The 21,880-nt window shown below is 39.9% G+C and overlaps 1 protein-coding gene across 3 annotated transcripts in view; it reads left to right on the forward strand.

Annotated features, from left to right (window-relative positions):
• DOCK10 (dedicator of cytokinesis 10) overlaps window positions 1-21,880 on the forward strand; it is a 236,615-nt gene that overhangs the window by 199,250 nt on the left and 15,485 nt on the right. For 2 of the 3 annotated variants that reach the window (XM_040228472.1, XM_040228473.1), the window contains exons 40-50: window positions 2,504-2,628; window positions 4,144-4,256; window positions 5,384-5,521; window positions 6,963-7,145; window positions 7,910-8,020; window positions 9,375-9,590; window positions 11,103-11,160; window positions 11,488-11,586; window positions 15,132-15,238; window positions 16,996-17,118; window positions 17,239-17,352. In XM_040228472.1, coding sequence (XP_040084406.1) covers window positions 2,504-2,628; window positions 4,144-4,256; window positions 5,384-5,521; window positions 6,963-7,145; window positions 7,910-8,020; window positions 9,375-9,590; window positions 11,103-11,160; window positions 11,488-11,586; window positions 15,132-15,238; window positions 16,996-17,118; window positions 17,239-17,352 — 1,387 coding nt within the window. Of the gene's footprint in view, window positions 1-2,503; window positions 2,629-4,143; window positions 4,257-5,383; window positions 5,522-6,962; window positions 7,146-7,909; window positions 8,021-9,374; window positions 9,591-11,102; window positions 11,161-11,487; window positions 11,587-15,131; window positions 15,239-16,995; window positions 17,119-17,238; window positions 17,353-19,046; window positions 19,053-21,880 lie in introns of all 3 variants that reach the window. The other variant, XM_040228471.1, reaches the window with a different exon arrangement.

A 21,880-nucleotide genomic window follows, 5' to 3' on the forward strand; every position in this document is an offset into this window, starting at 1 on the left:
GCCTGGAGAATCCCATGGACAGTGGAGCCTGGTGGGCTACAGTCCATAGGGTCACAGAGTGGAGCATGACTGAAGCAATTTAGCACACACACATGCATATATGTATATATAGGGTGTGGATACACATACTATGTACACACACACACATACATATGTGTGTATATGTATATTTTATACATATGAAATATTCCCTGGTGGCTCAGACGGTAAAGCATCTGCCTGCAATGCCAAAGACCTGGATTCAATCCCTGGGTCAGGAAGATCCCCTGGAGAAGGAAATGGCAACCCACTCCAGTACTCTCGCCTGGAAAATTCCATAGACAGAGGCGCCTGGTAAGCTACCGTCCGTGGGGTTGCAAACAGTCGGACACGACTGAGTGACTTTACTTACTTACTTGTATGTATATTTCAAACCAGACACAGATTTCAAATAACTCTGTATGTTTCTAAGAAGAAACCTTGTAAGTACTTCCCTATCTGCCCCACTAACTTGTAAAGACCTAAGAAGCTAGAATTGCGCCTTATTTATGTGACCTACTGTACAATGCCTTGTATTGTTGTTGTGTGTACTCAGTAACGTCCGACTCTGTGACCCCAGGGACTGTAGCCTGCCAGGTTCCTCTGTCCATGGGATTTCCCAGGCAAGAATACTGGAATAGGTTGCCATTTCCTTTTCCAGGGGATCTTCCCAATCCAGAGATTGAACGTGGTCCCTGGTGTTTCCTGTATTGGCCGGTGGATTCTTGCATAGGGTCAATGAGTATCTTAATTTTTTTAAGCCTGGAAAGATATAATTCCAATCAATGACTATTTTCATGTTTGCTAATCTCTTGGTGACAAAATAAACTGTGAGGTCGTATCTCCCCTTTCCTTTCAGTAATTTTGATAATTTAACCATATTCTTAGAGTTTAATGTAATTTTTTTAAGGGTCAAAGGCAATAAGGAAGCATTTCTGGCCCCATAAGCTCATGTTAGTTTTTTTTAATCATCAGACTGATTTGACTAGCATAAAAAACCCAGGGTCACCCCTCATAAACTACCCTACAGAAAACATTAGCCTGAAATGCTACCTTAAAGCTCCTCTGGGTCTAGTCAATCCAAGTTCTTTGCTAAAGTTTTCTCCAGCTTGATTTATTCTTCCCAGGGGTATCATGATAATATACAATATGAAAATGGCTGTATTTTAGAAAGAATTTTAGAAAGTAATATGGAAGTAGTAAATGGCTAATAAATCATTGAATAAATTTTGCCTCTTTATCCATGGGGACCACTTGAGTGGCCCCCTTATGAGAAAACAAATAAAAAATGTAATGGGCATGTTTTGGCAATTGGTGGTAGGAGAGAGGACCATAAACAATGACTTTAATGACAATCATAACCCAGCTGAGGTCACTGCAGTTTAGAGGGTGTCTGGTAAGTTAGATTTCAGGGTCCTCCCTGAACACCTCCTGATTTTTTCCCCAAATCCCTTCCCCCAAACCATGGCTTTTCCTCCAGGAGTTACAGACAGAAGGAGACTAGAGGTAATTCAGTCCCAAAGTTTAAACCATACAGCCCCAAACCCATTATTCCCTATAGCTGCAGAAATGACCCAGACTCTCTTGGCTACTGAAAACCAAAGTCAGATTTCCTGGGCCCCGATCCACTCAGAGCACTTGAGAAGTAAGACAAAGAGAAAATCATTGCTGCTTTTTGAGGCTTGACTCTTCAGTATCTCTTCCTCCAAATACTAAGAAGTAAGAGTCAAAGAGTGGTTTCAGACCAAATTTTACTTTTTTATATTTTACCCCCTAAAAATAATTGATACCAATTGAATTATGTAGTATTGTACTTTATAAATGTTTATCACTATGCCTTTCTGAGCAACCAATAGCCAATGTAACATCTATGGAATCCCATGATTTCATTAAGTAATAATGAATATGATTGTGAAGAATTTAAGTCGTATCTATTATTTTGGTAGATGAATTCTTTACTACTGGCACCCCACTCCAGTACTCTTGCCTGGAAAATCCCATGTGTAGGGGAGCCTGGTGGGCTGCAGTCCATAGGGTTGCTGAGAGTCGGACACAACTAAGCGACTTCACTTTCACTTTTCACTTTCACGCACTGGAGAAGGAAATGACAACCCACTCCAGTATTCTTGCCTGGAGAATCCCAGGGACGGGGGAGCCTGGCGGGCTGCCGTCTATGGGGTCGCACAGAGTTGGACATGACCAAAGCAACTTAGCAGCAGGAGCAGCAGCATTACCACCACCACCTGGGAAACCCATTATCTTTTAGTATCTATTATCATTCTGAACCCTTTTTCGGCTTAAATAAAATTTCTGCAAATGTACTTTTAAAGTTTCTGTCAGTGTGTCACCCCATAATTAATGGTTTTTCATAAAAAATCTCATTTTTCACAAAAAAATGTTAATATGACACAATCAAGAGAATTTGAACAAACATTTGGTTTTCATATCCCTACGACTTTAACCATTTTTCTCATTTCATTTCCAGGATGCACACCACTTCCAGTCATGAAGGACAGAAGCAGCACAGATCACAAACTTTACCAATAATTCGAGGCAAAAATGCACTTTCTAACCCCAAACTCCTCCAGATGTTAGACAATACCATGGCCAGTAAGTAAACCAGAAACAATAGCAACAAGATGGTTATCATTTTTCTCTAGACATGTGCAGGAAATAAATTCATTATGTTTCAGAATGTAGGGAATGTTGCTCTGCCCCTGAGACCACTGGTTTTCAGGCTTGCTGTAGCCCTGGGAATGTTCCTGAGAGGAGAGAATCAGCAGGGAGTAGTTTAAAAACATAGTGTCCTGGGACTTCCCTATTGGTCCAGTGGTAAAGACTGTGCTCCCACTGCTCGGGGCATGGGTCGGATCCCTCACTGGGGAACCAAGTGACTCTGGCATTGTGAGAGTTATGGTGGCCTCTCTCAACCTGATTATTATCCACTCTGGGAAGAGGAAAAAGTTGCCTGTGTCCTAGAAGCAGCAGGCATGCCATCTTGAATCCAGTGTTGCACATATTCTAGGTGTGAATGAGGTAAAAAATGAGATCCAGTGTTTTCATATCAGATAAGTGTTCTTGATTATGGACACGTGACCAAAGTTAGCTATTTGACAGTATTTGCCTTAACCTGTAAATACATTTAGTACCTTTCTGAAGAGGTCATTTGTGCAGGTCATCCACTCAGACTCTACATTAGATCTATTAACCTGGAGCATAAACTTGACCCAGACTAATTATGGAGGAAATATGACTATACTGACAGCTGAACCAATGGAAAAGAAGTGGGAAATAAAGAACAGACTACTCTGATTCTTTAGAAATTCCATACCTGACCAATGAAAAGGGCACACACACTGTCTTCATTGGTTCAAGCTACTAAAACAAGATGCCTCAGACTGTGTAGCTTAAACAAAAAATATTTACTTCTCCTAGTTCTAGAGGGTAGGAGATCCAAGATCAAGGTGCCAGCAGATTTGATGTCTGGTAGAAACCTGCCTTCCAAATGGCTACCTTCTTGCTGTGTCTTCACATGGTGGAGATAGAGATGATCCCTCTGGTATCTCTTTTTAAAAGGGCATTAATCCCAATCATGAGGGCTCCATTCTCATAACCTAATTACTTTTCAAAGACTTTACCTCCACATACCATCATATTGTGGATTAGGGCTTTGATCTATGAATTTGCATTTTCATACTGTTCTGACTCAAGAGACATGAGTTTGAGCACACTCTGGGAGATAGTGAAGGGTGGGGAAGTCTGATGTGCCACAGTCCATGGGGTTGCCAAGAGTCAGACATGACTTAATGACTCAGCAGCAACAACAATATGAATTTTGGGGGAAACACACCTGTTCAGTCTATAGCATCCACTAAAAACTCTGTCTAGTATTCTTGCTTCAGCCGATAAAGAAATTGAATAAATGAAAGCATTTTGATTTACTAAATTACTCATCAAAACACCAGTGAAGATTGTATGTCTATACATAGGTTGTATATTGTATCTACATTGTACATATTGTATATATGTTGTATATGACTATGTTGTAATAGAAGAAAGTTTTTTTTAATAGGGTACAAAGACTTGTCTCAGACCTTTATGCATTTTCTACTTTGGACTTTGTAGGCAACTCTAATGAAATAGACATTGTGCACCACGTGGACACGGAGGCCAACATCGCTACAGAGGTTTGCCTGACTATTCTAGACCTGCTGGCCCTCTTCACTCAGGTCCACCAGGTGAGTGTGACCACAGCATCTTCTGTAATATGATAAAACTAAAGATGGAAAAGTCATGTGAAGTCAAGACCATGTTTTAAGACATTTAATGAAACCCATTAACCTTCCATAAATCAACCTGTGAGTGGAAAGCATCTTAAAGATGAGATTCACAATTCATCAGTTCAGTTTGGTTCAGTCACTCAGTGGTGTCCGACTCTTTGTGACCCCATGAACTACAGCACGCCATGCCTCCCTGTCCATCACCAACTCCCGGAATCCACCCAAACTCATGTCCATTGTGTCGGTGATACCATCCAACCATCTTATCCTCTGTCGTCCCCTTCTCCTCCTGCCTTCAATCTTTCCCAGCATCAGGGTCTTCTCCAATGAGTCAACTCTTCGCATCAGGTGGCCAAAGTATTGGAGTTTCAGCTTCAACATCAGTCCTTCCAATGAACACCCAGGACTGATCTCCTTTAGAATGGACTGGTTGGATCTCCTTGCAGTCCAAGGGACTCTCAAGAGTCTTCTCCAACACCACAGTTCAAAAGCATCAATTCTTCAGCACTCAACTTTCTTTACAGTCCAACTCTCACATCCATACATGACTACTGGTAAAACCATAGCCTTGACTAGACTGACCTTTGTTGACAAAGTAATGTCTCTGCTTTTGAATATGCTATCTAGGTTGGTCATAACTTTCCTTCCAAGGAGTAAGTGTCTTTTAATTTCAAGGCTGCAATCACCATCTGCAGTGATTTTGGAGCCCAAAAATATAAAGTCTGACACTGTTTCCACTGTTTCCCCATCTATTTCCCATAAAGTGATGGGACCAGATGCCATGATCTTAGTTTTCTGAATGTTGAGCTTTAAGCCAACCTTTTCACTCTCCTCTTTCACTTTCATCAAGAGGCTTTTTAGTTCCTCTTCAATCACTCAGTCTTGTCCAACTCTTTGCGACCCCATGAACTACAGCACACCAAGCCTCCCTGTACCTCACTATCTCCCGAAGTTTGCCCAAGTCCATGTCCATTGAGTTGGTGATTCTATCTAACCATCTCATAGCCAGTTCAGAGAAAATATTTTTTGAAAGAATACAGGTATCCTTTCACTCATCCTAAATAAGTGCTGTGTTGAATTCCCAGAGACAACTCCAACAATCTGAATGTCAGAATTCAATGATGAAAAGGGTCTTTGACACCTACATGCTCTTTTTCCAAGTCAACCAATCAGCGACCGCATTGAAGCACGTGTTTGCCTCCTTGAGGCTGTTTGTGTGCAAGGTAAGACTCCAGGTTCCTTGGAGAGCTCAGTGAACTGTTTATTACTGACACCGAAAGTGTTACTCACTCAGTGTGTCTGACTCGTTGTGACCCCATGGACTGTAGCCAGCCAGGCTCCTCTGTCCATGAAATTCTTCAGGCAAGAATAGCGTAGTGGGTTGCCAAGCCCTTCTCTGAGGGATCCTCCTGACCCAGGGATTGAACTCAGGTCTTCTGCATTGCATGCAGATTCTTTACCATCTGAGCCACCAGGGACACCCATTACTGACAGTAAACAAGCATTAATCCTTATGTCTCTCAGTAGGGTGGAAAGAAGGTTTGTTTGATTCTATGTTGATTTATTTGGTTTTACTGGAAATAAATCAACATTCATCCCTCCTAAGTGTGACGTTTAAAACTATCGCTGTTGCCTTTTTTTTTAACCCTACATAGATTTTGAGATAAACGCTGGAATGCTTTGATGGCTACTTCTATTCTCGAATCTCTGTTAATTGATTGTTTGATTCATGGTCTCAGAATAAGTTCACAGCCTTGATGGCCTATCTGCTGGATATAAAAAGGGAATAAAATTGGCATTTGGCTTCCAATTCTTTGGGTTCTCAGTGTTTGTGGCAGAGAGTTAGGTAAAATGTACCCCATCAACTGTGATGTTAGATTGTTCCACTTCAGAAGAGTCCCCTTTGAGGACCTGGGGTTTTATGATGTGGAGTGAAAAGAAACTATCTCAAAGCTCTCATTCTGTTGCTTTGAGTAATCATCCCATATTGATGCAAAGGACACTTACAACATGTTATTTAGTCACTCAGTCATGTCTGACTCTTTTGTGACCCCATGGACCCTGCCAGGCTCCCTGGCCATGGGATTTCCCAGACAAGAATTCCCAGGAAGTGGGTTGCCATTTCCTCCTCCAGGGGATCTTCCTGACCCAGAGATCGAACCTGCATCTGCGTTGGCAGGTGGATACTTTACCACCGAGCCGCCATGAAAGCCCCAGTACTACAATGCTGCTGCTGCTGAGTCGCTTCAGTCGTGTCCGACGCTGTGCGACCCCATAGATGGCAGCCCACCAGGCTCCCCCGTCCCTGGGATTCTCCAGGCAAGAACACTGGAGTGGGCTGCCATTTCCTTCTCCAATTCACGAAAGTGAAAAGTGAAAGTGAAGTCGCTCAGTCGTGTCCGACTCTTTGCGACCCCATGGACTGCAGCCCACCAGGCTCCTCTATCCATGGGATTTTCCAGGCAAGAGTACTGGAGTGGGGTGCCATTGCCTTCTCCAATAGACTTTGGTAAATAAAATTATATCCTCTTCTACCTACAAATGGTAGAAAAGGTCTAGGTTTTTTTAAAAAAAGGATTTTGTTCTAAGGAATTTTCAAATATGAGAATGAACAGAGCAAAATGAAGGAATTTGCTCATTTCACCAGCACTTCTGTCTCCATAGTTTCCTTCAGCGTTTTTCCAAGGGCCTGCTGACCTGTGCGGATCATTCTGCTATGAAGTCCTCAAATGCTGTAACCACAGGTCACGGTCAACTCAGATGGAAGCATCAGCACTTCTATACTTCTTTATGAGGAAGAATTTTGAATTTAACAAGCAAAAGTCAATTGTACGGTCACACTTACAAGTAAGTGCTGCCAGTTTTCATTAATGTTGTTAAAACAACTCATCTGTTTCAGCATTGATACAAGCTTCCTGTTTCCAGGGCAACCAGATCCCCATTCCTTCATCAGATTCCTCTTTAAGGATGCTCATCACACTCAGTTCTGATTCACAGAAAGAGGGCAGCTGGACAGAAATTAGCAAAGTCCATAATTCCACTTGTATTTTCCTTTTTTCTGCCAGGGAATAAATAGAATCATATGGAACAGAGGTCCCCAACCCCAGTTTGGTCGATGGCCTGTTAGGAACTGGGCCACACAGCAGTAATTGAGGGGAAAGCAAGCAAGTGAAGCTACATCTGTATTTACAATCACTCCACATCGCTCCCCTTACTACCTGAGCTCAGGAAAACAAACTCAGGGCCCTCACTGTTTCTGCATTATGATGAGCTATATAGTTACTTCATTATGTATCACAATGTAATAATAATAGAAATAAAGTGCACAATAGATATAGTGTGCTTGAATCATCCCAAAACCATCCCCCCGCCCCTGTCTTCCACAAAACTGGTCCCTGGGGCCGAAAAGGTTGCGGACCATTGATAATAGAATACACAACTTGGGAAACCATGACTATTTCTAGGATGCCAAATTCCACCAAATTCTGAGCACATTCGTTGGGCCTACAGGGATAAATTCATGATATATCCACCCATCTCAATGGTTTTCTTTACACCTACTATTTCGGAGTTGCTTACTTTTGAGGTTCCATTTTTCTTTTCTCTTTCAGCTCATCAAGGCTGTAAGCCAGTTAATAGCTGATGCTGGCATTGGAGGCTCTCGTTTTCAGCATTCCCTTGCTATTACCAATAATTTTGCTAATGGAGACAAGCAAATGAAAGTAAGAAATGCATTGTGGACTTTTTTTAAGGAATTGGGAATAAACTAAGCTGTTGGATTCTTTTTATGAGATGTCAAAATCACAAAAAAAAACCACAAATTCTGCATTTTGCTTATTGACACTTTGAGTCCTGACATTGAGTTTGCTTCCACTTTAAGCATGTAATCTGTTAAGTGATATTACCAAGGTATGGGGCTGAATGATATGGAACAATAAAACTAACCACATATATCAAATACATATATATGCATATATATATATGTATATATATAAAGCATAATGATTCTCTCATAATCCTATTCTTGGTCAAATTAATTTTACTTTTCTTTTAGAACTTTGTGGGGACATCTCCTTGAATCATTATACTGAAAAGTCCTGGGGTAGAGCCTGGTGACAGGCATGAGTGAAGCCAGGGATTAAAATCTGTTTTCAGATCTCATTCCCCTATCACCTCTACTTTTTTGCCTCTTTGTCTCTCAGTTCAATTTTCTTCTTCGTTTACTTCATTTGCAGGTAGGCTGTCCCCATGAGCTTACTCTCTCAGAAATTCTGAGGACACTGGTAGTAATCTGTGAGTGGGAAATTAAAGTCCCTAGACTGAGTCTCTTTGATCCAACCTTGTATCATGTGCCCAATCCTTAAACCAAGCACTGTGACCTGGGGTATCAAAGAATACCCAGGCCAGTATCATGTCCAGCCCTGGTACCTGGGAAGGAAGTGGTGTTATTGTTCAGTCACTAAGTTGTGTCTGACCCTTTGCAACCCCATGGACTGCAGCACACCTCTGTCCTTCACTATCTCCCAGAGTTTGCTCAAATTCATGTCCATTGAGTCAGTGATGCTATCTAACCATCTCATCCTCTGCTATCCTCATCTGCTTTTGCCTTCAATCTTTCCCAGCACCAGGGTCTTTTCCAATGAGTCAGCACTTCTCATCAAGTGGCCAAAGTATTGGAGCTTTAGCTTCAACATCAGTCCTTCCAATGAATATTCAGGGTTTATTTCCTTTAGGATTGACTGGTTTGATCTCCTTGCAAGGTATGGAAGCAGACACTTACAAATCACACGAACCAGAGCGAGAGAGGATGCTAGACAATGTCAAAGGACAGTTAGGATGCTATCACTAGAAGAAGATAAGCTAGAAGACAAAGTGGACTCTACTATGACTCATCTTCAAATGTGCACAACCACAATCACAATACATAGAATTTATCCACAGAGAATATACATATTTGTGAACATTGTATAGCATGCACCAGACCATGATGCCAGGCCATAGCTAAAAGCATAACTTGAAGTGAGTTAACTTGTGAAATCTAAACAGATAATGACCCAGGCTCTCTATTTTCCAAAGAACAGCAATTTCCCAGCAGAGGTGAAAGACCTGACTAAACGAATAAGGACTGTTTTGATGGCCACGGCTCAGATGAAGGAGCATGAGAAGGATCCAGAGATGCTGGTGGATCTCCAGTACAGCCTGGCAAACTCCTACGCCAGCACCCCTGAGCTGCGGAGGACCTGGCTAGAAAGCATGGCCAAAATTCATGCAAGAAACGGAGACTTATCTGAGGTGATCAGCAAAGACTCGGTCCTTCTTTGTCAGCATAGTCCTCTTAATCAGGACCATTGGATTGTCATTTATATCAGGAATATAAAAAGTTACCATATTCCCCAACTAATGTCAATATGACCTGATTTTATTGGATTGACCACAACGTTCATTCGGGTTTCTCTCTAAGAGTAGATGGAAGACCCCAAATGAACTTTTTGGCTAACCCAATATGTTATGTGCAATACATTTGCATGTAAGATTCAAGGATACCTGACTCCATGTAAATGATATCAAATAAAAGCCAGAGTCTAGGGGGACCAGCTGCAGTTGTAGAATGTGCAGTGGAGACCAAATGCTAAAGCCTGAGGCTAGGGAGGATGATTGTAAGGGTATCTGGAAATTAAAAGTTATATAAGTTACTGTTGTGTGTGTTAGAACTTCTTTCCTAAAATTAGAGTGAAATGGGGAAACTTACCATCATGGTGAGTAAAGGCAGTTTCGAGTACTCTGTCCTCATGTGCATCTCATCGAACTAGCAATAGAAAGGTTCACAGTTCTCAGGGCCACGTTGATGAGAGGCCACTGTGTGACAGTTAGAAATCAGTAGCTAACCTTTCTATGTCTGTTTAAACACTTGTGGATTTGCGGGCAACAACTCACAGCACCCATGTGGGGCAGTTCCAGACACTCATAGGGAAAGTTCTGCTTTGTTCCCAAAATTTTGCCTGCTTTGGGAAAAGATGAGCTTGCCCAAGAAACCTGTAATTCTTCTAAATGCAGGGCTCTGGGATGGGTGTAGATCTGAGCAGAGGCCTCACTGGATAGCAGTTTGGTGAGGACAAAGATGAGCAACTCCAATTCCCTTGGACCACCCTGAATGTGGAGAAGTTCTCCACAAAACTTCGAAAGGAAATGCTGAAGTTATTTGGATTCTTCAGCCGCTCAGCATCTAGTGTGTGTTCAACAATGTTCTAGGGCTTTGCAAGAGATTTTAAAGAGCGATAAAATGTCACTCAAATAATCTGGTTGAAGAAAGCATACGCGATCCCTTAGGTCACACTGTTTCATCAACTGCCACCTCTTGAGGCTACCATTTAAAGACGACAGAAATTCTAAGGGGGACCATGGCTGGAGGTTAAAAAAAAAAAAAGTAAGAAGACAGCTTATTTCACTTCCAATTTATATCCAGATGCTATTTAGAGAAAGAGGAGAAACATAGATATTATTGCAGGAAGATAATTCTGTAGAAAAGTTCTTCAAGTCAGCTCATTCACCCACCTGTAAACTAAATCAAGAAAAGCAAACCAAAAAAAAAAACCCAAATACGCTTTTTATTCTTGAGGGTGTACTTTTTGGAAATCTAATTGATTCTTACTTTCGGTTCTACCATGAAAAGGATTTCTCTGCATATTCTAATTTGGAATACAGACCCTCCTTGGAGGATTAGTCTGAATTAGATTGCTAGTAAAGTCTTTAGTATGAAATAGATGGTAAAATCTTCCTCTCACACTATTTGCTTTTCTCTTACAGGCGGCCATGTGTTACATCCACATAGCTGCCCTCATCGCAGAATACCTGAAAAGAAGGGGTAAGACAACCAAGTGTGGGGAGAAATCAACATGTCAAAACCTGATAAATAAACTAATACATACAATGTATTTATTAGTTTTAAATTTGATTAATCTCAGTGTTTTAGCAGTGTTAATTTTCACAGATATTTCTAATGACACTGTACTCTTAAGTTTTACCTTTCTCTCCATCCCATCATCATGTTTATTTTATGCACAACCAGGCTAACTGGTCCACTTCTTAGTTCCAAATAAGAAGGCTTCACTAGTTAACGATTCATAGTTTCATAAGCTTGAATTAACATAAACTTGTAACAATGTCCTAACTTCGTCTTGCACTGCCATAGGTTACTGGAAAATGGAAAAGATTTGCGTACCATCCCTGCTCCCGGAGGATGTCTACCCTTGTGATAGCAACCCATTACTAACAACTCCCAGTGGAGGAAGTGAGTGATTTAACTGGACTCCTTTATACCCAGGGCACGGTGCAGAGGAAACCAAGTCCTGATTCAGTTTCACTCCAATGAAACTTTTTAAATGTATTCCCAAAAGCAAAAACTGTCTCGGACCTACATAACTTACTCTGTCGAAACCCAAAGTTCTTACCATTCAGAAATTCCATCATCAAACTTTATGAAGTTTAGGGACCTCAAGAGTTCTCAGCAAACAGAAGTGCATTTATGTAATATTATAGCCCTGTTTTGTTATCAATTTGCATGCTAGACTGTCTTTGGGATTCTATTCTGAAATGGATGAATTGTTTAAAATTGCAAGAGAAATCCATTTTACTGTTGAAATGTCATATAACTGTTTATTCAAAATAAGGAGTGCAGAAAAGTGACATATAAATATAGTATATATACAGGACCGTGGGCTTCCCAGGTGACTCTGTGGTAAAGAATCCGCCTGCCAATACAGGGGACGCAGGTTTAAATCTTGAGTTGGAAAGATCCCCTGAAGTAGGAAGTGGAAACCCACTCCAGTATTCTTGCCTGGAAAATTCAATGGACAGAGGAACCTAGCAGGCTACAGTCACATGGGGCCACAAAGTCAGACATGACTGAGCAACTGAGCATGTACATACACTATCAGGACTATAGCTATAATTTACATGCTGCAGTTTCTTTAAGTATACATTGATTCTGACAATTTATAACATATAGTAATTTACAGTATAATCTTCCTTTAATTAAAAATATTCCATCTTTAACATCTGATAAACATTTTGTAACAATAACCAAAGAATTATCCTTTGTAAAAAAGAAAAAAACAATATATCCCTGTAAAGTTTTGCTCAAACCCAGTTTATGAACTTCAATCTATCTCATAACACTGTCTTAACTTTCAAAATGAAATGGAAAACTCAGTGTATGAACAAGAGAAACAAATATTTAAATGTTTAGATTAAAATATCTAAACAAAAGGGAAATGGACTTTGGTTATATTATTTTCGAAACATAACTGGTCCCTTATTCTTTTAAATATGTATATATCTCCCAAAGAGTTTCAGTGGATTTTGCAAATAAGATATTTGAACCAAATGACCAAAGTGAATTCTGAGACAGTGTGCTCATTCATTTGAGGGCCTTGAAAAAGACACCAGACTTGGCCTCATAACTCATGTCCATGATAAAATTCAAGGGTCTCCTTGCTCAGTTTCATGCTTCCTATTTATACAGACAAGTCATCAAAACCATCCTTGTTTTATTTAACATGCCCTTCCTCCTCATCTGTTTTTTTCATAATCAGATACCATACAGTTCCATAAAAACTATTTTGAGAAACCTGATAAAACTAGGTGTCAGTTTGAGAAGTTGTGGGAACTTGTAGCCCAAAATGTTGTCTAAATCTTGAATATTCAAAAAAAGATCTAAATACATTTAGACCAATGATGATATTGGAATAATATATCCATTGAGAAAAATATATATACCTATTGACCTTTGGACAATGAGAAGGTTGGGACACCCAACCCCTGGGGATAACTTTACGGTTGGCCCTGCATATCCACGTCCATTGATTTGACCAACCACAGACAGTGGCGTGCTGCAGTATGTACTTACTGAAAAACATCTGCATTTAAGTGGACCCGTACAGTTCAAATCTGTGTTGTTTAAGGGTCACCTGTATGTGTTTTATAAACTTTAAATATTGAAGGTGATTATTTGTGATGCATTAGCAATCTGTATTCATTGCCATACACCTGAAGCTCATTGGCATGTATTTGAAGTCTTCAGTGTGTTTCTATGTTGTGATGTTTCTAAGTCAGAGAAGTAAACTGTCCCGTCACTGCAGTGCACACATGATAAGACAGTTGGCCCTCTGTATGCGGGAATTCCAGATTTGCAGATTCAACCAACCACTCCATCAGTGAGAATCCACACATACAGAGGGCTCATCCTACTATGTCGTTTAAAATAAAGGACTTGAGCATTTGTGAGAAGGAAGTGTTAGTCCCTCAGTCATGTCCGAATCTTTACTACGCTTCTCTGTCCATGGAATTCTCCAGGCAAGAATACTGGAGTGGGTAGTCATTCCCTTCTCCAGGGGATCTTCCCGACACAGGGATCAAACCCAAGTCTCTTGCATTGCAGGCAGATTCCTTACCTTTTGAGCCATCTGGGAAGCCCAACATTTATTTGGTGGTGTTGTGTCTTAGTTGTGGTATGTGCGATCTTTAGTTGCAGCATGCAGACTTTTAGTTGTGGCATGTGGGATCTAGTTCCCCAACCAAGAATGAAACCAGGGCCCCTTGCATTGGGAGTGCAGAGTCTTAACCATTGGACCACCAGCATTTGTAGAGTTTAATATCTGCTGGGGGTCCTGGAATCGATTCTCTGTGGATATTGAAGAAGAACTATAGAGGTGAATTTAGGTGACTCCAGAAAATACAGCTTCTTCAGTTGTACTAACAACCATCATTGTCCAGGAAGTACTGTCATGGCTTTTCCTGGTCTATTCAAGCCTCATATATTTTAATATGTTTAATTACCAAAGAAAAATGCTAAGAAAAAGTTGGAAAGTAGAATTTTTAATACAAAGATTCAATTGCAATAATTATTATCATTATCATTTCTAGCATGTTTTGGGGTGATAATTTAGTCACATAGCCAATGACCTGATTATTAAAAATGTAAATATACACAAAAGTATTAATTATAACTTAAAATGCACTTGCTCCAAGATAGGCAACTGCAGTAAGTTCTGTGCTGTGGAAGTATCTCAATTAATTGCCAATGAGGAGTCTATGTGTTAGATGCTGTTATCCCTGCCTGTTTACAGGTGATAGGACATAGAGAAGTTAGGCAACCTGCCCCAGATCTCCCTGGTTAGCTTGTGAGATGGGGCCATGTTCAAGGGCTGGTCTGTCACTCCAGACTGTGCTCTTAACCTCTCATATTCCTTTAACGTTCTGATCTGACCCCTGTCTGGACACATTACTTATTATCAACTATTTTCATATGCATCTGCAGAGTTCCATCTTTCTTAGTCTTTGTGCCCATGAAGCTAAGAAATCTTGAGAAGTTTTCTAAATAATGCGAAAGAGTGAAAGTTAGTGAGTACTGTGTATTGTCTTTAGAAGGCAGTGATGATAACCGGGTGTTTTCTCAAATGCTAATGCTTTGAATCCTTTCAGCATCCTTGAGATTAGATATTAATGTCTCTGATTTTAACAAACAAGGGATACAGACTCCAAAAAGCTAATTAACCCAGAACATTGAAGTACATCAATCCACAAGCCTGTGTTCTGTCCATAATCCCATAATAGCTCCTTAGAGAAAGCAGGTCAGCTGAGAACAATACAAAAATTATTAAAAAGGGAAAACTGGTTGCCTGGCAGAGTATTTATCTACAGTCATAATCTAACTATCTCATTGATGTATGAGTGTTATAACCACCACATGTAACATCATGTAATACAAAGTCACTATCTAATCCAAGCAGGATTTGGCTCAAATAATAATGTTGTATTTTCCTTTGTCCTCTTAAGGCATGTTCTCTATGGGCTGGCCAGCTTTTCTGAGCATTACACCAAATATTAAAGAAGAAGGGGCAATGAAAGAAGATTCGGGCATGCAAGACACACCATACAATGAGGTTAGATGAAAATTATCGAATATGTTGTAATTAAGTAAGAAGACACATTGAATTGTAACATTAAACTAAGTAGGAAGGAGAAGATCTCATTCCAAAATCAAAGTTACCCTATAACATGACTCAGGCAAAATAAAATGCAAGCTAGAATTAAGCTAGATTAATAGATATCAGATTCCACTGATGAAGTGTAATGTTCAATGAAAATTTAAACTAACTTTTAATTCTCTAAGATGGACCCAAATTTATACAATTGTTCTTCTACAAAATATAAAAGCTCTGGTCTTTTGGTAAATATGGTAAAGGATGCTGAACATTTTTTGAGCTGGTCACTTTTTTTAGTGCATTGGAAAATTTATTAACAAGTAGACTTGAACAGAAAGTCTCACTAGTTTCTGCAGAAAATCTCCTGGTATGCAGACTAGTTATTTTTCAAAAGAAGCTTTCTACCAGGAGTTACTTAGCAACAATTCAAGTGAAGAAAATAGAGCTCCCCTCCTCAAGTAAATAAAATATTTCAAAACCTAATTTTTATTCATAATATTACATAGGTTTAAAAAAGGATTCAGAAAACAAATCTTGGGGGACATGTTAAAGAAATCTTACATAAGGCTGTACATTAATTTAATTTACATTGCAAATAGTAAATGTAACTACACATTTGCATTAACTATTTCAAACTGTTTAAAATCTTTTCTGAAAAGACACTGAAAACATTCCAGCAGTATTATCCACTTGCTTTAGAAAGTATATAATTTGGTTCAGTTGAACATTTATTAAGCTGTTAGTATATGTGAGACATTGAGACAAAGATAAATAAGGCAAATTTATTTGGGGAGACAAAGATAATAAAGCATAATCCCAGTTCTTGAAGAGTTTAGAATCTTGTGAAAGATAAACATCCTTCAAGGTGGGGACAACCACTCTAAGACCCAGTAGCTAAATCTAGGCATCATGTACAGCTGCAGTTAAAAAGGGAATAATTTTTTACGTGACAATAATTAGAATGCAGATGAAGGAACATAAATAAAAGCTCTGCAGGCTTTTGCACTGGGTCTTGACATTTGCTAGGACTTAAAAAGTGTCAGATGAGAAACTAAGGTTCTCAAAAGAGCAGCAGCAACATCACAGGCAAAAGCGTGGAAATTACAAAGCATCCTAAGAATGGTGTGGTACCATCTGGTACAGCCGAAGTGCCACGTCCATGCCAAGGTGCTGAAGGAGAAGGCCATGGAAAGGGAGGTTGGTACCTGATTCTGGAGGTCCTTCAGTGTCATGCTAGAGAGTTTAGGCAGCAGTTCGTAGGCACTGGAAAGGTTTGGGGCAGTGGCAAGCTCATGATCAGGTTGATGTCTTTTGAAGAAGATTACTAGAGAGCTACACACAGGACCAGTTGGACCAAACTGGAGAGGGAAAACAGTTTAGCTTGCAAACTATTTCATGGTGTCTGGGTGTGAAGAAACAGGAGTTTGATCTAAGCCTGTGACTGTGGGAATGGAAAAAAAAAAAATCCTAGCAGATCTGAATACTTTTCATAGATTTAAATTAGCAAATTTGAGGGACTAATAAGGTTATGGAAAGAGAAGAATCCTAGAAGACACCACTATACTTCCCAGGATGGATGTAACTGCCAGTCACAAAGATGAGGGATGCAGAAATCCTACTATGAAAAAGACAGTGCAATAGTTTTGAAAGCAAGTTTCAGGGATGGGACACAGTCTTCATTGTGTAAAATCTCATTGTCATTTGGGGAATTGCAGAATATCCTCGTGGAGCAGCTGTACATGTGTGCGGAGTTTCTTTGGAAGTCTGAGAGATATGAGCTCATCGCTGATGTCAACAAACCCATCATTGCAGTCTTTGAGAAGCAGAGAGACTTCAAAGTAGGTGTTCTAAACCCAGGAGTTAGTTCAAATATCCTTCATTACACCAGAGAATTACTTACGGTTTTCTGTTTTTTATGTTGGCATCATCTTCATGAAACCCTTTGTTTCTGTTTTCAGAAATTATCCGAGCTTTACTACGATATTCATCGGTCATACCTGAAAGTTGCAGAGGTGGTGAATTCAGAGAAGCGACTCTTTGGTCGCTACTATCGTGTGGCATTTTATGGGCAGGTAAGCTTCCTACTAATATGAGCTTTAATGTTGAGTAGTTGATTGCTGTCTTTCATTCTTAACGAGACATCTAACTATATGTGCCAAAGGACTCGGGTGGGGTAAGGGTAGGAATATGTTTGGGTATATTTGAGTGTTTCTCTAGGTGTGAGGGTCTATGTGTTTGGCCAGAGAAATGTACTAAATTGAAAAATAAATGAGCAGAACCCTCTTTGGGTCCTAATACAGATCGAGTTAAAATAGTGATTTTGAATTTCTTGAAGAAAGAAGTCACTTCTTCAGCACCCTCCTCCAGTTCTCCCCAAAACGTCTAAATACAAGTTTGCATCATATTTGAAAGTGAAATTTAATTGAATATTTTTAAGCAATACAACCCATAACATTCCAGTAAATAAAAGGTTCCTAGGGGCTCTACCATATTAAAGCCATGAACCTTTGACTTTAAAATCATTCATTTTCTTTTCTCCTTCTTTCAAATCATCACTGCTTCTCCACAGAAAGTAATCTGCTTGTTTTGTTTCTTATACTATAGGTCAATGTCATTTCAAAGTGATTTTTCTCAGCTTACTGCATAAATAATGAACAAGATAGAAAATATTAGCTAGCCATAGCATTGGCCTAAAAGTAAAATGAACTAATGTTATATATTAATTATAAATGTCTCTGAGCAGTGCTTTAAGTGGGATAAACCCAGGGACCATCCTGTTTCTTTCCTGGAGGGCTTATAACCCTAATGTATTTCAGCATACATATTTCAGACTATTACTTTCATGGAGAATCATTCCATCCTTTCATTTTCACAATTAGAATGACTCTCAGCCCCTCTGTCTTCCATTTTTTTCTCCCTTCATGTAAAGCACAGTTTCACATGGCTTCTTGTCCTCCTCAGACTCTCTTAAGGCTGCAGATAAAGGCATCAAATTCAGCAAGGTCATTCTAAATCATTTACCACTGAAGTTTTTGGAAGATATACATTGTCCTATAATCACCAAAGGCAGTTTAAAAACTGAAGTCTGAATTAATCAAGATAGCTGCTGTCTCCCTGGAAAGAAAAGTGTAGCCACTTACCGTAAACAAATTAACCCAATGCAGATTCCCCCCACTGCACGAGAACATCAGGACTGTGGATACAGTCTACAGAAAGAAGCTAAGTTTATACATTTCTGAATTCCCAGGAAAAGAATCTGAATCATCTGAAGTGAGAGTGTGTACTGGGAGAGAAAAATGTGGGAGTCTGCAGGAGAGGAGGAGAGAGCAAAGGACATGATCTTTCAAACCAGCAGTAAACAAAAAACAAATAAGTCTTGACCTTAATGAAAGCTTCACAAGAAAAGTGGCAGAAAACCCCATCAGGAAGGGAATGTGGGAGCTGAGGGACTGTAGGAGAAAGACAAGGGTTTTCCAGGAATGGCCACAAACTAACTGAGCAGTTCAGAAGTGACAGACAAGATGTGAGTTCAGCAAACCTGGATTTGAGTCAACAACTGCTCGGGCGATCTTGCCAAAGATAAAGTAATGAACTGCCATTAGTATTCTCTGGTTACGGAGACCAGAATGCCTACCTGATGGTTTCTCCAACCAGCGTCTAAGATGCTGGTTACTAGGCAGGTGGAAACGAAACAATTATGCTCCTTTCCAATGAGATTTTAATGCGGATGTTTACTTTTTTCTTCTTTTGGTCTTGATTGTTCCAGGCTGTGGTAAGTTCTCTCTCTCTCTCCATTTGCATGCCCTAATAAGCCTCACACTTCCCTCCGTATGGTTTTACTGAACCTTAACTTTTTTGTGCCAATGAACATTCAGTACCAAGGTAAGAAAATCCCACTTCCATTCATTTTGCAGTCATCCTGCATTTCTGGAACTAAATTGTGTTTATTCCAGTTATCTGAATTACAAAAATGTATACTTTGCTTTTCATATTTAATATCTTTCAGCACAGAGGTCAGTGTAGTATGAAAAGCTACATACACACATATACACACACAGAGAAACATGGGCACCACATGTTTGATATATATGGATAGTAGACTAACTGTTGGAACTTGCCTGCTCAGTTCAGGCCACCAGAGTTGCAGCTGATTACGAAGAAAGCAGTGGGCAGAATTTCAAAAGCTGTAGTGACAGCCATTGGTGGGTATCTTCTGGGGTCCTTAAAGGACTATGCCTTTTCCAAATAAAATGAGTATTGTGGAGAAATAGGACTCTAGTAGTAAGCTCTGAGCATTCTTAAAGGTGGTGGTATTAATTCCCAGTATAAGTGATAAACTACAGTAAACCAGGTTAAGTCTCCTGAGATGTAGAAAGAACCTATGTAAAAAAAAAAAAATGGAGGACAAGCCAAAGGCAGTAACATAACAGCACCTAGAGATTTGTGACACAGGATTTCAACCATTTTTTACTTACAAAGATGGCAATTTCGTGTGGCTCAAATAATTATTTTTGAAAAGAACTGGAAGTGAAAGTGTTCATAGCTCAGTTGTGTCTGACTCTTTGTGGCCCCAGGGACTATAGCCCACGAGGCTCCACTGTCCATGAAATTCTCCAGGCTAGAATACTAGAGTAGGTAGCCACTCCCTTCTCCAGGGGATCTTCCCCACCCAGGAATCAAACCCGGGTCTCCTACATTACAGACAGATTCTTTACTGTCTGAGCCACCAGGGAAACCCAGCTGGCAAGGCAAATTCTTTCAATAGTCACACGTTGTCCACAGCTCTGCTTCTCTGAGTAGTACATACTTTTTTGTAATTCTTTAAATCCCTTCCCCTATCCATACCATATCAGTATTTTCTACCTTCATTTGTAAATCTGGGGTCATGGGTCCTTAACTCACCTACTAAAAGAATACTTGAAAACCCCTCTAACTAAATAGACTGGGGAGGAAAGGGGAAGGATGGGAGAGAGCTACTTTCAAATGTCCTAACCTTGTTCTTTTTGCAGATTTCTCAGTAAAGTGTGCTGACCGTGCACCTGACTGTTTTGTATGCTGCTAGTATTCTCAGTTGTCTTTGATTTGAAAGTCAAAGTGAGCTTAAAAAGCAAAGTGTTGTGTTAAATCTGCAGACCCAAGTACATGCCTGAACATGGTACTCTGTAAACTCAAACCTCAGCTGGCTTTGAACAAAGGAGAGCTAATGGAGGTCATTGTGATAAACAGCCACTTTGATGACTCCTCAGTCACCATTGTTCAAATGATATTCAGATACCTGTCCCCAGACACCAAACGGAGAACGTGACCTATTGTGTTCAATGACAGCAGGCAATACATGTCACTTCATATTTCATGATAAAGAAATGACCAAATAGATTGGCACATTCCTTGAACGTGTGCAGAATGAAGGTGCTAAAGATCTAAGAGAAAATCTTGACTATTTCACTAGCATAATCCCCATGGTCAGACATAATTTCCTTTTCATCATAGTACCTTATATCCCTGTAAAATTCACTTTTTAATATTCAAACTGATGTCTCAAAATCATGCTCCAAGGATTATGGGAATATAATATGTGATCACCTCGTTGCCTCCACAAAGGCCTTTGTGTAAATATTTTTTAGTGTCCCCTGTAGACTAGTGCTTTCCCTTTACAGGGTTGACTAGAGTAATGTTATGTCTGCTATGAGCCAGACCCTGGAAAAGAATTCGGCAACTGTTCTTTTGTGGCAAGAACTTTAAAAATGTAAGTCTTGCATAGCATGACTTTTGTAATCCAACACCCTGGCATCACTGACTATGGAAATTTTACACAGAGCTGACTACATGAAACATTCCCGCAAGTGTCCCTGAAGTATTCATTTTAAGAGTAATGAATTGCCAGTAGTGATCAAACAACCAGTGTAATCAATGAAATCCTTAGGCTCTGGTATTTAGCATGAAAGCAAGTAAGTGAATGCTCATTGCATAACTTAAAACATCAGATGGCCCTGGGATGAAATGAGTGAAAGGCCTGGGGGAATTTTCATCAAAGGGTTGATTCTGTGATTCCGTGATTTCCAATCATGCCTACATGGGTGTAGATACATTTTAAAATCTTGATAGAAAAGGGGATTGGGGGTCGGAGGGAAGAGCATTTGTATTGTGTACAACCATCACCTTCATGTCAGTGTATGATATACCCTTCTGGCTCCCCTCTTATATGAAAGTCACTGAGGAACATAGACTAATAATTGTGTTCATATTTGGGTTCATATTTCTGTGAAACCATTTCTCTGCATCTGTGAAATTTTTCTTTTCTTCGCATTCAGCCTATTATGATTTCCTGACCCTTCTTTTATACACTAGATTCCTCTGTGAGCATTGAATCAGTGGAATATAATAGCAGGGGCACTTATATGCGATGTCCCAGTAATGAGCTAGAGCTATTGCAGGACTCTGAAATACCTACCAAAACATCTAAGGAGGAGCCGGTGATTTTTCTTGTCAATTTGCTGAAGTGTATTTTTATTGTAACCTGTTGTCTTGAAGTTTCATAATCTGTGCATGTTAACTCTACTGACTCAAAGTCCATGTTTAACTAGGACACGTGCTGATTCC

Source organism: Oryx dammah, unplaced genomic scaffold (assembly GCF_014754425.2).
Source record: "Oryx dammah isolate SB20612 unplaced genomic scaffold, SCBI_Odam_1.1 HiC_scaffold_27, whole genome shotgun sequence".
In the NCBI taxonomy this organism is placed as follows: domain Eukaryota; kingdom Metazoa; phylum Chordata; class Mammalia; order Artiodactyla; family Bovidae; genus Oryx; species Oryx dammah.